General features: G+C 38.9%; 1 protein-coding gene across 1 annotated transcript in view; it reads left to right on the top strand.

Annotated features, from left to right (window-relative positions):
* Positions 1 to 16,751, top strand: part of LOC122790935 (protein Niban 2-like) — a 1,255,142-nt gene that overhangs the window by 934,398 nt on the left and 303,993 nt on the right. The window contains exon 6 of the mRNA XM_044058638.1: positions 7,960 to 8,075. Within this exon, the coding sequence (XP_043914573.1) occupies positions 7,960 to 8,075 (116 nt within the window). The remainder of the gene's footprint in view (positions 1 to 7,959; positions 8,076 to 16,751) is intronic.

The following is a 16,751-nucleotide window of genomic DNA, read 5'->3' as shown; positions in this document are numbered from 1 at the left end:
ACGTTCATCCTCTGTCAGCTTCCCTAACTGCTAGGGAGCTACTTGTAATCAGGAATTTATTCCACTGTACTGGGGAGCCGATAGATCTGGTCTTATTTTGATTTAAAGTGCATTGTCAAATGAGATCGTTTTGTAATAGAGTGTTGGTGCAGAACAGTAAGGCTATGCGATGTTTGAGCTACATTCTGTAGTCCAGGATTTAATTCCCTAACCACCATTTGACTTTAACACCTTTATTAAATTGCATTTTAAACTAAAACATGGCTTAACATACAGTAACAGAAAATAAAAAAAATATAGTAAATTTCAGTCAAGTAGTATCTATACATTTTCTTTTTAACAATTTTCATTCACTCCCAAGATAAGTTGCTCAATTCCTGTCTTTTCTTAAACATCACTGCTTCTGAACATAGTTCGGCATATATTGCATTTATTTGTATGAAATGTATTCATTCCCTTTTCTAAAGTTACTCCCTTCAGTTATTTCACTTCCTTTACAGTATCCAGAACTTCCTTTGCACTGCGGATAGGTTGATTTCCTTTTTCTTTTTAATTGCTTTTTTTTTTGGGTCAGCCAATAACTTAGTAAGACCTTACTATGTCCAGGCAATTGAGATCCCGTATTCCACCTTATAAGACTCATTTCCATTTGTTCCCCACTGTTTCTATTAAAAGTACTCTAGGAATTTTTAAAATCTGCTATGTCATTACATTTCCAAAAAACATGTTCCCAGTTATCTCCCTCTTCCCCTGCCACACCGTTTGCCCAAGGAAGAATTCTACTGATGTCTGTTTTGGGTATAAAAATGTATGCGGACATTTCCATGCAAAAATCCTACACCTTCTGGTCTCTGTTTTATACTTTGGTGCATTAGAAATTTCTTCCTATTGTTCCTTTGTAATTTAGTTTTGCATTCTCTTCCCTATCTTTTCTAATCTTCTTTAATTTTTATAGTTATGTAATGTTTTATGTGCCATATGAAATATCCTTTTTTTAACAGTTGCTCTTGTTCTATATTCACTTAAATTCTAATAGAGTTGGTCTTTCACATAATCCGTTATCCGTTTCTATCTATACTATTATCAGTCTGATGAGGAAGGGCAGTCTCTAACCTGCAGTCCAAATTCTGCTTGGCCTTGTCCCACTTAATTTAGTTAGCTAGCTAGTTTTAGTGACATTTGACAACCAGGTAGATGGGCTTGATTACCAGATCCTTTTAATCTTTAATTACGTTTCCCTCCCGAGTTGCATGCTCCCAATGCATTGGTTTATTTGCTAATTTTTCTCCAGTAAGTTAAAACCCTGTTTACCTGTTTTGTATTCTATATCATTACTTAAAGATAAAAATCGTTTCTTCATTCATGCATTAGCTTAGTTCTTAGACTGCTTTCTGCTCCTTTATGGATATAATATTATGTATGGTTGGTATTTTTCTTAGACTTGTATCAAAAATCCTAGCTTGATCTTCCCCCAGCTCATCATTAACTGTTTCACTCTGATTTATAACCTACTACCTGAGTTATGTTCAAGCCTTGGCTGAGTACCGCTTTATCTAAATCAAGTAACCCAGAATACATTGTTCTATGGGGAGAGTAAGCTTTTTCCACTTAGCTCTTGCCCGGTTTTCCTCCCATACGAATTCCTATGACTCTCTATTGTAATCCAACATATTCTCTTGGTAAAAGTATGTCTCACATGTTCATGAGATTTAAGGGGCTAAACTAATTCATTACTTGTGTATTACTAGCCATAGTCAAGACCTTCCAGTTTCTTCATTTTTGTACCATCATCTTGCCATATATCGTTAGCTGCCGTACCAGATTGTTTTTTAACCTGTGAACCTAAATGCTTCCATCTTTTGTCCTCATAAATATTGGTATTGCCTAACCAATTAATGCATGGATGCATAGTTTATCATTGTAGCTTTTGTTTTTTATTCATTTATTTTATATCCTGAAAAGACTTTCTCTGAAAATGTTACCACACTGAAGTTGTGCATATGTTTGTGTTTCACTGCTGCAGTCCTAATCATTGGGTTATCGATGCTGTGGTAGCCCTCAGTCGGTCCAAATACCAGAGTCAAGGTTTTGTGCGTCAGCTGTTGTCACTTGCTGGGTGACATCAGGTCATCTGAGCTATGAAGGAAAGCAGGCCTTGCCATTACCTCAGTCTTTCTTGACATGGAGCCTGTAGCAGAAGCAATTCACAACAGTGCCGGTTGGCTGTTTGCAGATTTTAAACTTAAGCTGAAAACATCTAAAGCCAAGTACCCTGTTGGGGATCCTTCCTTTTTCTTGCAGTAACCGATGTCCGAAAAAGTAAACTGTCTTGCCTGTGGAAAGCAAATACCACACCGAGACTTCCATTCTTACTGTGTCACTTGCTTAGGCCCAGATCACGACATACCCCGCTGTCAGTACTGTGCCCTCTTTAACGCTAGAACTATTCGTCATAGAACCCTGTTTGTAGCCAGTTATTTTTGTCTTCCTTCTCTGATTACCGATATGGCATCCATCAGTCAGCAAACCGCAGATCTGAAAAAAAACTTGACGATATGGTTAGAGACAGCGCGTAATGCCAAGCCTTCCAATGACACCACCACTAAATGGGCCGCCAGTTCTTCGGAATTCAGTGAGGTGCTTTCGTAGCCCCTTATGCCCAACTTGATTACTTCATAGGCCTCTACTGAGACAGTTTAGGAGTCTTGTATGCTTCAGATGTCTGCATCGTCTAGAGAGCCTTCTGCTGTCTCTGCCTCGGTTGTGTCCTGAGCCACTAAGCAGGCATCTGCTTCCGAGGATACCGCTCGCACTTCAGGTTTCACTTCAAGGCCTTCTCCCTCTCTTCCGACTAACACACCGACAGCACCAAGGGATGCTCTTCAGGCCAGACTTAGTTACTCCAAAGAAAACAGCAAAAAGTCTCCATTCCACTACTACTCCTCCTCCTCAAACTAGAATGCTTAAAATGGTGGAGGATCTCATCACTTTCATCCAGGGTAATCGGGCCACTCCAGACATCCAATTGGATTTAGATTCAGAGGGATCTGACTCCTCTGTTTTTGAAGAGGAAAATCCTCTTACTGTCTATGAAGACTCAGATGCAGAAGAATCTATTCCTTCTGCATCGCCTCCAGAGGACTTTTCCTTTGGAGAAACCCTCCACACCCTCAGGGAACACTTCCAATGGGAATTAATGGATTTCCCTCAATCGAAGAAGAGTTTCTGGACCCCAGCATAGGCCTCTAGCCATCCCACCCATCTTGGAGGTGGTAGATGCTTTCCCTCTCTCCTTCCCCCTAATATCTGCTGTCCTTAGAGAGAGACATATTTCTGTGGGGGTGTCTGACCTCAGGACTACTAATTAAAATTGGACTTCTTTGGTTGGTTAAGGCAAGAAAAACTGAGGTAATGGCATCGCCTTCTCTCCTTTATAGCTCAGACTACCTGATGTCACCCAGCAAGCGACGGCAGCGAACGCACAAAACCTTGACTCTGGTATTCGGACCGACTGAGGGCTACCACAGCATGGATAACCCAATGTTAAGGACTGCAGCATTGCATACACTCTAACATCTACATTTATGGTAAATGTACACAACTGTACTTTCCTGATTTATCAAATAGAAAATTATATCTGCAACAGACTATTTTTTTCATGTTTACCCCACCAGTTGTATCCTTGAATTTGTGAATCCCTTAGTCCCTTCTTTGCTAATGACTGTAAATGTAAAGGAAATAACCCAGGGGGAAGGACAACACCCCTTTCTACTTCAATATTTGCCTTTGACCCTTCATATTTCCCCCTTAACTTTTTTATTCTGTCAGGGAATGCTAGTAAAATCCCATTTGATTCTAATACTCTTAAGTCTTTATGGGCAAGTCTTTTATTGCAACAACAAAGAAAAAGGCACCATCTTGAAGGTTAACCTGCACTGTAGAACAAACAGAAATAATGTCCACAAATGCAGTAAGGGAAACATTCTACCAACGCAGGAATATGATAAAAGTGTAATATCTCACAAAGCTTTTGGACTATGTCCTTCCTCAGTGTGTATCAAATGCTTAAAAATCACCACTCCTTATAAACATATCACAATTAGTTAATTGGTATCACATGACACAGCTTCAACACAATTATCTAAAAGATACGTGATCACTTTAAGACTCTGGTAATCTACAACATATAAAAAAAAATAAGATGGATACAATAGAAAATATAATTCTACTAAGGGTATATATGCATTTAAAAAAAAAATATATATATATATATATATATATATATATATATATATATATAAATAATGTGTGTAATAAACGCACACAAGCATACATATATTCCTTAAAATCATTTCTTCAAAATCTGTTTTCTTTTAATTACCAGTTTAATGCTAATTGGAGTATTTAGCCTTGGCTTAATGCCTGCCTGAAGCATTATTATCCACTCATATTCTTTAAGCTCAAATAAGTTATTCACATCAACACCCCTTCTATTTGAATAAATAACTCTAATTACACGGAACTTAAATGTGCTTTCCATACCTTCCTCTTTGCCATGTTTTTCAAGCGCATTAGTCTCTACACCCCTCTTGATGTCCGATTTGTGCTCTGTAATTCTAGTTTTAAGCTTGAGTCAATTTCCCTACGTAAAATGCTAAACATTTTGTACAAATGGCAAGATAAATATTTGTTTATGCAGGTGGCTGATGCCCTAAACCTATATTTTCTCTTAGTTATAGGGTGTGTGAATTCAGTATCTGTGATAATGTCTTGGCAGCATGCACAATTATAACATGGGACTGTCCCCACTTTAGCCATCAATTTTTTATTGTTATTTCCTGTCACCAAATCCTTCTATTCCTTTTCAGATTAGTACTTTTCATATATGAAAAACTAGGTCACTAGGTCTATCTTCTATAATATTTTGAATCTCTGGTATCGACAATGAGGCACCAGTTCTTTGTAGCAATATCTTTAACATCCTTTGTCCTTCTGTTATAAGTGGTTACATAAAGTAACCTATCTTGTGCACTGTTTCTTGCATTTCATTGCATATTTAAATTCCCAATAGAAAAAAAAGGTTTCACCTTATTTCTATTACCCAAGACTTCTATTTTCAAGGTTTGTACTAGATCCACACCATAACCCTCTGATAAAACTCATTGGCCGTATCATTCAACTGGTCCATATATTTATCATCACTATTATTCAGTCTAGTAGCATGTAACATTTGACTTTTCACTGCTCCTTTAACTGTATTAAAAAATTGAGTGTTTAAGCCATCTGACTTGTAATAGTGTTTGTGTGTTTCGTACTTTAAGATTAGCTATTGTGTTAAGTCAGTTACTGAGGGTTTGTTGGTTACCACGCTAGTGTGCTGTTGCGAGAGGAGCCACAGTTCGGTGAGTTTGAGCTAAGCCCATGGGGAAGGTGGGCAGCTTAATTTCTTAGTGAATCAAGTTTTGAATTCACTCTGTGGCCAAGCAGTAAAAGTCAAAGAACTGTATACACAGCACAAAAGAGACCAAAGGGTGATTGTGGTATCCCAGAAATGTCTGCACCTAGTCCTATAGGTGTGCTGAGACAGGTGATACTAAGTTACACTTGAGACTGACTGCCATGTCTGCATAGACACCTTGGTAGACTGCGCTTATCATGGGTGAAGGTAATGAACAGTGTCCCCCTCACATGATGCACTGCAGTGTAGGACCAGCCTCTCTCTCAAAGCCCACATTGTGATTTATTTAAATTTGTTAACCAAGATAGAACATTCAGACCGTGACCAATTACTGACTTAGCCCAGGTTACATCATAATTTATGAAAACAAAGTGCTATGTCAAAATGATGGTTTACATTTATGAGTAATCCTAGACGATCTGGCAAACAATACACATAGAACTAACGAACCAAATATATTTAAAACTGCATAATTGGAAGAAGAGTTTTGAACAGAGTTAAAGCAGAAGTGATGGCAGAGAGATGGGTAGAAATTGTTAGATTGGAAAAGCTAATGTTAGACCAGTAAGATGGAAAGAGAGGATTAGATTGTATGTTTAGTAGGTTTAAAGCCGTGATGATGGTGTGAGCTGAATCACAATTCAGGATGAGTTAATCGTGTGGATCAGGAATATGGGAGGTAACAAAACTATGCAATTGAAGATATCAGTTTGTGACGTGTCATTTATTGCGTTAAAACTGTTAGTAAATATTGTTTGAATTGTGGCCTGAACAGGGAGTACTTTGATCAGTTAAATCAGGAGGTATTGACTGCCATCGTTTTGGGACCAGTACAGAAAGGCAATTCTTACTAGAGTACAGTCTGATAGAAGGTGTTTGAGACCAGATCTGTCTTTGCTCCTTGGATCATAGGTTTGAGTGGTAGTAAAAAGATTAGAAAAGAGAAGGGTAGAGGGTGTCAAGTTCGAGTAATCTGTAGAGTAAGGAACCAAGAAGATTTAGTCTTGCCTGTACTTGGAAGCCTCTTAGCCTTTGAAAGATAAGATTTACCCTGTGGCCTTTGTAGTCAGTGGCTGTGCTGATTCCCATGACTGGTGAAATGTGAATCTCTTGGGTGATAGGAGGATTACTGACACCTTATCACCACTGAATTCAAAATGTAGTTTCATGTTCAATCTTCCTTCATACCACCTCATGTCAGAATGAAAAGTTTTCAAAGGTACAGTGTATTCTCTCAGTTTTGAATCACCAGAGTTCCAGTAGCCAACACAGCACCTCACTCAGTGCCCAACTGAACTGTAAACAGTGTGTCTTCTTTTTCATCTTTGTGCTTGTACACTGGTAGGCCAGTGTTTACTTAGTCACTAGCTGTGTCAAAATGGCAGGACACTAGAATGGTGCAGAAAGTTTATATTTAGAGGGGTGGCACAGTCTCGCAGTAGATAGCATTGTCACCTCACAGCATAGAGGTTCATTGGTTCAATTCTCTGCCAGGGTGCCTTCTATGTGGAGTCTGCATGCCCCCTCCCCCCCCCGTGTTTGCATGAGTTTCCTTAAAATGCTCTGGTTTCCTCTCATATTCCAAAATCATGCAATAGCTGGGTTGGACACACTAAACTGGCGTTAAGTGAGAGTGTGCATGTGCGTATGTAATGTGGAAGAACTACCATGGCAGGGCTATACATCTGGCAGTGTAAACCTTGGCTCTGAATGATTGTCACTGTTGGTGACAACCCAACCCCATGTGTAAAAATGGGGAAGAAGGGGTTGTGGATGGATAGATTTATATTTACACATGAACATGTGCGTGCACACATTTAAGCAAATATGAGTAGTGTTCATATTTGGAACCATGTCTGTTACAGAATTCTTTCCATTGTTTTCTGTCTGAAGTGACCATGCTTAGGTTGACATGTAATAGCAAACTATTCTACCTCATGATTGATGTGTTACTGTAAAGAAGTATTGCTGTTAGCACAGTGGCTCAGTGAATGAGATCTCTGCCTGGCGGCTCCATGATGTGGGATTCATTCCCATCTCCTGTCCCTGTCTGACAGCTACAGTAGTCGGTCCTAATCTGTGGTCATTGTGTGCAGTTTTCACATTCTGTATTTTAATGAGCTTTTTCTGACACTTCAGTTTTTTTCCCCCATTTACAAAAAATATGGTTAATTTCAATTATTTTTGCCGTCTTGCCTTTTGTCATGGCTTAAAATGGTCCATCTGGATATGTTTGTTTACTTGTTAATAAAGGAATAAAAAAATGAAGGCAACTCTCTGGCAGAAGGACATCCTAGCATTTCCAAAGTTTGGCTACTTGCTGGATTTTTTGTGTCCATTTGTGTTGCTTTCCTAAATGTAGTTCTCCAGTGTACCCTTTTAAATGGGGACATCATTCCTCAACTCACGACTTTTCTTTCCTCAGAATAAATGAATAAAACATTGTGAAACTATGCATCTTGTGGGTAAATTAATTTACATGGCCTTGATTTTCTTTCTAGGGTTGCCAGAAGAGTCAAAAGTGGAGACTCCAGCGTTTACCGATGCTGTTCGACTGTATCGCCAAGCCAGAGATCAGTATGGCACCTGGGAAATGCTTTGCGGGAATCAAGTTCAGGTAAAGGCAGTCTGCATTCTCACTGGTGGGGTGGTACATTTATCTGTAAAGTTAAATACAAGAAAGAGAAATAAGCAAAACTAGAATGGTATTAATTAAGTTCTGTTTCTCTAGTGCATCAGGTTTATGTATTGCTTGAGCTGAAACCAGTACAAAACCCTAAGAGTTTTGGAAAAGTCCCAAGTGAGGGGGTGAATGCCTTGTATATTTTAACAAAATTCATGTTTAGTGATGACTGTGATCTGTGTTTTTTTTTAAGATGTTACCTGTTCCTATAGACAGATTCTTACACCTGAAGAGCCTGGGGGACTGGGATTCATATACATTTGCTGTAGTATGCAAAGCCATGCAAAATGTCTTTGCATATTATGCCCTGCTGTCCTGATTCACAGTCCCCGTATGGCTCACTAGCAAGAGTTTGCAGAGCCACATGCAACTGCAGTAGTGTTTGGGCAGATCATATGCCACGTCTTTAGCATCCTGTTGCACAACTTTGGAAATAAAGTATAATAACTCATGGATATCCTTTCCATGTAATGTTTGTGCAGAACAGTGCACAAACTGTGTAAGTGCACATGGCAATTTAGATGCATGTATCGATGCATTTCATTTACCAGAACATACGCATGAAAAGCAGAAGAGCTTCATCCTGAGTAGATTGTTGATGCATTTTAATGCAGTGTAAGTGCATGTGTGTTGTGTGGATACAAGGACAGTATGGGAGTGGGTTCTGTGAGCACATCTGCACAAATGGCTATGGTAAATGTGTGGCTGTGTTGGTTGACTGCAGTCTGACATTACCTTTGGTTGGTGGGAATGGGGAGTGTGTGCTGACATTAGGTGCATGTTTGGATCTGTAAGTATGTATGACTGTGCATCTTTGTGCGACCTCTGCTGTTGGATAAGGAACTGACTACAGCAGAGTAGTGAACTGCAGTAACTCTTCTGTACTTTGCCTTTCCAGTTCAGTAGTCTGTTGTAAGTAGAGTATGCAGGTTGCAATTATGTGTATACGTCACTGTGCACGTGTGCCATTGTGTGTTGATGTATTGTGGGGATATGACTTTGGAGGGCGTGTATGCCTAAGAGCGGTACTAATATTATATAATACTAGGTGGAAGGGCAGTCATCCAACTAGTTATTTCAGCTGCTCCATTGGGTAATTCATAATACCACAAATTTTTTAATGCAGTCTGGCAACATGCAATTTGTGCATGCATATGAATTTCATTAAGCTGGAGAATTGCAGATAACCCTAGAACAGGGTGACTATAAATCCCAGCCTGTGTCCATCATTGTTTTTTTTTTTTTTACTGTTGAGAGTTCATACTGTTACAGGGTACTTTTGTCTTTCATATGTCTGTGTGTGGGTGAAAAGGGGGTAATTGTGGGGGGGACAAGCACAAGATGTTCTTATTCATTTCAAGTATTCACGCTAGCAGACTGGGCAGCTGCTCACATTACAGGACTAAGTGACTAAACGTTGAGCATTAGCTGTCACAAAGGTGAAATTAGTTGTGAGCTTGGCCCCAAAAAGAATGGCTAGGAAAGGATGATATGTGTAATGAAGTAAATGATCGAATAAAAAATAAAATAATGGCAGTCCTTTGGATGATATCTGCCATTGCATTTTATTACTGCAGCAAAAAAGAAGTTTGTGTACTGTCACCCCCTCCCCCAATAAAAGTTGTTTAAATTTCACGGTGTCTCATACGGTACTCTGGGCTATGAATCTCATACCTCTCTCACTTGTCTCACAATACTCCCTTTACCGGAAAAAAGTAATTTTTATATGTACAAACAGTGATGAGTGCAGGATGTTGCTGAAATTGTGGAGTTCAAATGTTTGTGATGAATGACTTTTTAAAAATAAAAATGATGCATTGTGCTATTTGGGTTAAGAAATTAAATTTCTTTGCAAACACAGAGGGAGATGTGCATCATTTTTACAAATTTAGCATTATTGCTAAAATGTTTATTTTTATACTTTAGAATTAGAAATCTGTGTTGTACATTGGCCCATGTTTTAGCTGTCTTAGCTTATGGAAAGGTTTATTGACTTTAGGTGTGTGTGTGTGTGCAAATCAAATCACGAAGTGGGTGTCAGCTGCTTGGAGCAGGACCACAAAGCACTGGTTTCAGAGTGTGGTGTAGGACTTGGCTTGGACACACTGCTGAGGACTCAACTCTGTGCCAGTGGGGGGAGTGTCAGTGGGGTCCCAGAAAGAAATCCAGGCCCCGGACTGTGTGTTCCCTGTATGCTCCAAGGGGAGATTGTGCTTGATGCAGAGAGCTACATCTGAAAATAGTGGGTGTATCCACGTTTGTTCCAAGTGAATGTCCTTCAGTTCCACTGGTAAGGATTCAGGCTCCTTGATTACTGGCTCCGAGGGGGGGGCGTCACAGAAGATTTGCAGTGATTGTGTGTGGGCAATGTGGTTTAGGAGAGTGTTGAATGAAGGAAGGGTGATGTGGATGAGGTTATCAGTGATTTGTGTACAGGAGTCAGTCAGTTGGATGTCTGCTATTGAGAGTTTGTGTGTGCCCTTTGAGGGATAGTATGCAGTACACATGTGTGTCTGTGTGCTTGAGATGTGAATTTCAAAGTGTTTCTTAGAGGATATATAAGGTGTGTTTTGAGTGTTGTGTGAAAGGCATGAGAAGTATTGGCAGCTGTGTGAAAAGGGTGAGTTAAGTATTGAGCGAGGCAGGTTATTGTGCAATTTTGTGTCACTAGCTGTACCTACTTAAGGTAAATGCAGTTTTGGAGATGCTGTTGTAATTTCTGGGGTTGGTACAGAGTGCCCCCCCTATAAGTACATGCTTTGATTTTAGTGTGTGTTTGTACATTTGTGTGTACTATGAGTGCTAATGCCTTGAGCAGAATTTTCATGAAATGTTGCCCTAGTCAGGGGAATAGACCAGGACCCCTGGAATCCATTCTGGTGTCCCATTACTTTCTCCCCCAAATTACCATAAAAGATGCTCAACACTGTCGGTGTGCAAATTATTTCCTTACTTTTGAAATTAAGGCAGTTATGGATTTCATTTAAAACTTTAGGGTCTACTACAAATCAGTGAAAGCTGACTTCACCACACTAGTCATCGAGACCAGTTTACCAAACATGCAGATAATCAAATACTGACGACATCGAATCACAGAACATTGAAAAGAGGTTACTGACATGTAGTTAGTTGCAGCACTATTAACCATACCTGTACATATGCCCTTTTCTTCATGGTATTGTGATCTCAGAGTCAATATATTTAATTTCTGGGGGATGTGGGGATTGCAGGGGGGGGCTTGCCCCCCTTGCAGAAATGGTGTTATACAGTTATTGTACTGTTTTAATTACTTATCGGAGTCCCGTTCCTTTAAGAATATGTAGAGTTATGGGAAGATTTAGTAGTGGATGTTGTTTGCGGTGTAGGGGGGAGATCTTTATTAATGTACGTGATTGGGAAGCTTTAATTGATTTATTGTAACATTTTTAGTTGATAGCTTGCTTAGATATATCCGGAGAGTTGTCTGTTCTGGGATTAGATGTCAGTATTCGATTATCCGCATGTTTGTCAAAATTGTCTTTGATTAGTGTTTCGATGATGTCGGCTTTCGTTGATTTGAAGTAGACCCAACTTTTAAATGTCCTTTTTTTTTTTTTTTTAAAAAGGTTAGAACCACTAGGCTACTAATGCCTTTTCAAGGGCGACTCTTGGTGGTAGTTATACTACTATAGGAAATTTGGGCAGGGCTTTCGGGAACATCCACTATATTTTTTTTTTTTAATCTCAGGTGTATGTAAGATCTCAAATCATCTACCATTAACACAGATGTGGCTTCAGTTTAACATGTCATCCAAAGGACAACAATATTAAAACATAAAAATATCTAGGGAAATAAGTGACAACTGAATTTGTTGCCTTTTAAAAGGAATAAACATGTTCCCAACGGGTGTCTGTAGCGGTCTTTAACATTCCTCTGTGCTGCTGTTCTTTTCATTCCATTGCTTTTATTTTGCATTCATTCAAGCTCATCTGTGTCCTGTGATTTAAACAATGGTAGCTCCCTATTGAAGTTGTCTTTGTTCACTTATCTGCCGCCTTTACAGGCAGCCAAGTGTTAGTGCTACATTTTAATTAATTTATTTTTTTTTTATCTAAGTACGGGTGTTTGTATATTTTTTGCATTTAAGTTAAGTTTGTGTTTGCCTACCTTGGTTCCCTACTGAAATGTTGGCACTCGAAATTCCTTGTGCCTAGGCCAAAAAAAAAACAAAATCCCAGAGAAGAGCAAATCAACATTGCTCTTCTCCTTTAAACTTGTTTTTTGCAGGGGGGGGGGGGCAAGCCTTTGACTGCTTCTAGCATTTAACCATATCTGAACACTGTCTGTGTAATATGAGCAGTTGCCACTTCCCATTCATCTCACTGGCTGTACAGGTTGCCCCCCCAACTCTCGTTTCTTGAATCATTTTGATTCGTCACAACCCACAGCAGTAGACCTTTCTGTAGCCCTACCATTTTTCTGTCAAGTAGTACATAATTGATTCAGACTTGCTTCTCTCCTAGTTTTTCCCATTTATTTCCCTCTCTGTAGTGTTGAGTCTAGGTCACAGCTCTTTCTTTACTGTGTTTTTCCTTCTAGACTGCACAGTTTGAGATGACGCACACTGTTTTTATAGCCCAGAGTCTCAGTTTGAGGAGAACCTTGATACCAAGGGAAATGTTACTGTTTTTAAGCTAATTGCTTAACTTAGTTGTACTATAATTGAAGTGAATCAAGAAAAAGTGAATAAAATGCAAAGTACTTGCCTTTTTAGAAAATGTAATCTATATAAAAGAAAATGTGTAAAACAATATATATGAATGCATTCTTCTCCATTAAAAAGTGTTGCAGAATTAAGAATGACTATAAACTCTGCTTCTTGACTGAACATATGTCAACTGCAAGTCGTATTCTGCTTGTAATTTGGATCACATTGTACCTTATTTCGTCAATAACTTATTTAGACTATACCCACTCCAATGCTCACACACACTTGCAAAGTATGCAACTGTATTATCGAGAAAGGCTAAAACCACAGGAGATCATGTATGAGGACTTTGAAGGGGCTATCTATTAATCCACAGATGTAAGAGGAACAGTGAAACTGTTCCTACAGGGTGATAACTCATCTGTACTGTTTGAAAATGCTATGAAAATTCCATTTTGAATTTAAAAGCCAGAAATAATAAAGCTATGGTATATCTGATGGGTTTTATTTTCAGTTTCTTTTGTGACCATTTTAGTGTTTACATATTTGTCTGACAAATGTTTGTTTCAACTGGAATTGTATTTTTAATCTGAGAGATTCGGATTTCTTGTTTTCTTTGTGCTTTGTTGACAAGTTATTTCCAGTGGAGTATCATCTTTTCAAGGGGAGACCTGAGGTGATATTTTATAAGTAGGGGGAATTCTGGCCATTGCTGTGGTGAACTTCTACTCTTTTTCAGTGGATGCTGTAGAATCTTTTACGTCCACTTGATGGCTGTTGGTTAGTTTCTAGATTTAAGGGGTTATGCATTTTAATTGTAGCTACAACTGTGTGACATCCTCCCATTATGAAGCAAGACTGCTAAGAGACGGTTTCTACCTTATTTAACATTTGTTGACTTTAAAAGTCCAACTAGGACAGAGCTATTTTCAGCGGAGGCCCAGGGAGAAAATCTCCAGACGCATGACTTATGAATATTTAAAGGTTGGCTTACTTTATGGCAAGTTACAACGTATGTTTTAATATTTGTTTTGACCAACTGGGTGGCAAGTATCTTAAATCCTGAACAGTCACCATTTATGCCAGCATTCTGAGAAATTGTGGATGTGCAAGAAGAAAATAATTTGGTCACGTTTGTTACTGTTGGTAAGGTTGCACTGAAAGGCTCTGGGTTTAGTCTGAAATAGGTGAAGTGTTGGAGTGCTAGCGATTGTAACTCTAGTCTGCTCTGTAACTCTGCAGTGTGGCTATTCTTTAGGTGGGAAGTGTTGGTTGTTGCCCAAAGTTGTCACGTGAAATTTCTATTACAGCCTTAGTGTGATTTGCCCTTTGTCTTGCATAGCATCAGTGGTGAGAGTCAAATGCCATATTGCTGGTTTTTGCATTGTATCAAATAATGCCAGCAGTGCAGATGTTAGACTTTTTTTATCCTATATTAATGGGTGGTAGCAGCTGAGATTATTATATTCTTGCCTATCATCACATCCCTGTAACTGTTTTTTGTATTCCTTACACGAGTCTTGGTAGAGTCTGTTTTCCGTATGATTGCAGGTAGCATGTTTGCAAAATAATGACCTCCAAGCAGCTTGGTGGCAGTAACTCCATGCTGACATTTTCTCCTTGAGTGTGTATACATATATCAAATTTAGTTGATGGAAGTTGGTACTGAGGCACATTTAAGCTTATTCTGTAATCTTGGAAGGCATTACAAAATGTAAATTTCTTTTGATTTGTTACTTGTAGTATGTGGTTCATGTGTGTGTGTATGATAAAATAGCAATAATGTTAGAGTAATCTAACATGATAAAAAAAATTTTTCTGCATTCTCCATACCCCTTGCTAAATATCTACGCCAACTCCAAGATCGGACCACGGTGGACTAAGGGCAATTTCACTGCCCCACTGCAATGTGATTTCCCACAGAAGGCAAACCAGTAGGTTAAAACACACAGGAACTGAGCATTCACTTACAAGCCGAAAAAGCATTTGTTAGTCTGACCATTCACTGTTATGACCAGTAATTATATCTGTTTATATACACATACATGCATTAAAGAATTTGTGTAGAGTTGCCATTAATTAAAATAAATGTATTCGAATTTCAAAAAAAAAATCCTGGCAGAAATTAGAGTGCAAAAAAAATAAAGCTGTGATGTCACTAATCAAAATACGTCCCTCTAATCCACGGTGGAGTGCCAGGCAAGATGGGTTCAAGTGCTGTTCTTTAGCACTGCTGCAAGGTAGTTGCTTACCCCTGGTATATACTTTAAACCTGAGGTATGTCCAAGTCTTTATGGAGGATTTGAAGATTTTCTATATGCTATAAGCCCAGTTCCAGTCATCCTTTTTATTGACATTTGATTACCAGGAATGTCCGACTGGGTAGGATTCCATTTTCAGCAGAGGCCTGGGAAGAAAATCTCCAAAGTATTCAAAAACATTTTAAGAACAATCATTTTAACTGTCTTGTAGGTTCATAGGTGTTTACTAGGTTAACGACCACATGGGCCTTTTTAAACCTAGCCATGCGTCCCAGTTCTCTGACAAGTTCTGATACCCTTGATGAAGTGAAAGCAGGTGTTTGGGAGGTGTGAACCATTTGCGGGTTAGCTGTGTCCATTAGAGACATAGGTGCAAAACCAGGGATGAATTTCCTGTTCCCCATCCAGTTGTCAAAGTTGTACTTCAATTGGGTTAGGGAGATACTATGCTTCACATGGATGTGGAATAACTGTTGCATAGACTGGGTAGTCTCTGGAATACATACCTGTGTCTCCAGCAGGTCCTATTTATATCACAGGCAAGATTTAAGTCTTTAGAACAGGTAGTTCTGGGGCTTCATTTTTTGGATGTGCAGGAGGTCAATCAGAGTAGAGCCTGACAATGCCCTGTATGCCAGGCATAGATCTCCCCTCAAAAGCCTGTAGGAGATGGAATACGGGGATACCGCCTTGAGGCGGTCTGCCTAGGACATTCTGCTTACACTCTGTATTCTTTGTGTGGAGCCTCTGTGGGCAGTCCAGCTGTTGGATATGATGGAAGTCTTCAAAAATATGAAATCTCCAATTAAAATAATTATACCAAATTAATAATGAAAACATTTGAATAGATACAAGTTATGTAACTGGTTTAATATTTAGAGAAAATGTATCCAGTTTATAGAGAAAGTACAAACAGGAATTCCAATATTAAGTGAGAGGAAATGCAGGCTTAGGGCATATTTACTTAGCCATTTAAGAGAAATTGATGGAAGTAATGAAGAAGTTAGAGAGAGGTGGTGTAAGGTATGAATAGATATTTGTTCACATTTAGGGATATATAGGGACATTTGGTGTTGAGCAAAAACACAGCCAGATTTTCGTTAGGAAGTGTTTCAGAATGGTTTTCATGGATGGTAGGGAGAGTATTGACCTGATGAATACAGTAAGGAGTTTCCAGGCTTAGCAAAATGGTACAAATACAGACAATACCCAGCAGATTTCATGGGTTTATGGACAGACAGGAATTTTTGACCATTGGATCATAATGACCAAATGGGAACATAGTTTTGTCCAATAGTATTTAGTGCTGGATGAGCAGATGGATGTTGGATAATTTTATAGGTGGTAATCTGTGTATATGTTAGTCGATGGAGTAGTTGTAACCAGTTTAGGCTTTGTAGTGCTATACAATGGTGTGTTCTGAAAGGGTTATTTGCTGCAAATTTAACATCTTTGTTATGGCATTGTTCAAGTTTTGATTTGTGTTGCCTGGAGGTTAGTAAGGATAGAAGCACCATAAAGAAGTTTGGAAGGCGATATAATATCAAGTGTTCTTTTAGGTCTGTTGGTGAGAGAGTTTTTGGCTCTGTAAAGCATCCCTAGTTTTTGGTGAGTTTTTCTTGTGCAATTTTGTGTATGCAGGTCAAATTTAAGATCATCCA

The sequence above is a fragment of the Protopterus annectens genome, chromosome 16.part0 (assembly GCF_019279795.1).
Source record: "Protopterus annectens isolate FY-2018-M chromosome 16.part0, PAN1.0, whole genome shotgun sequence".
NCBI lineage: Eukaryota > Metazoa > Chordata > Ceratodontiformes > Protopteridae > Protopterus > Protopterus annectens.
This window is presented reverse-complemented; position numbering and strand designations above follow the sequence as displayed.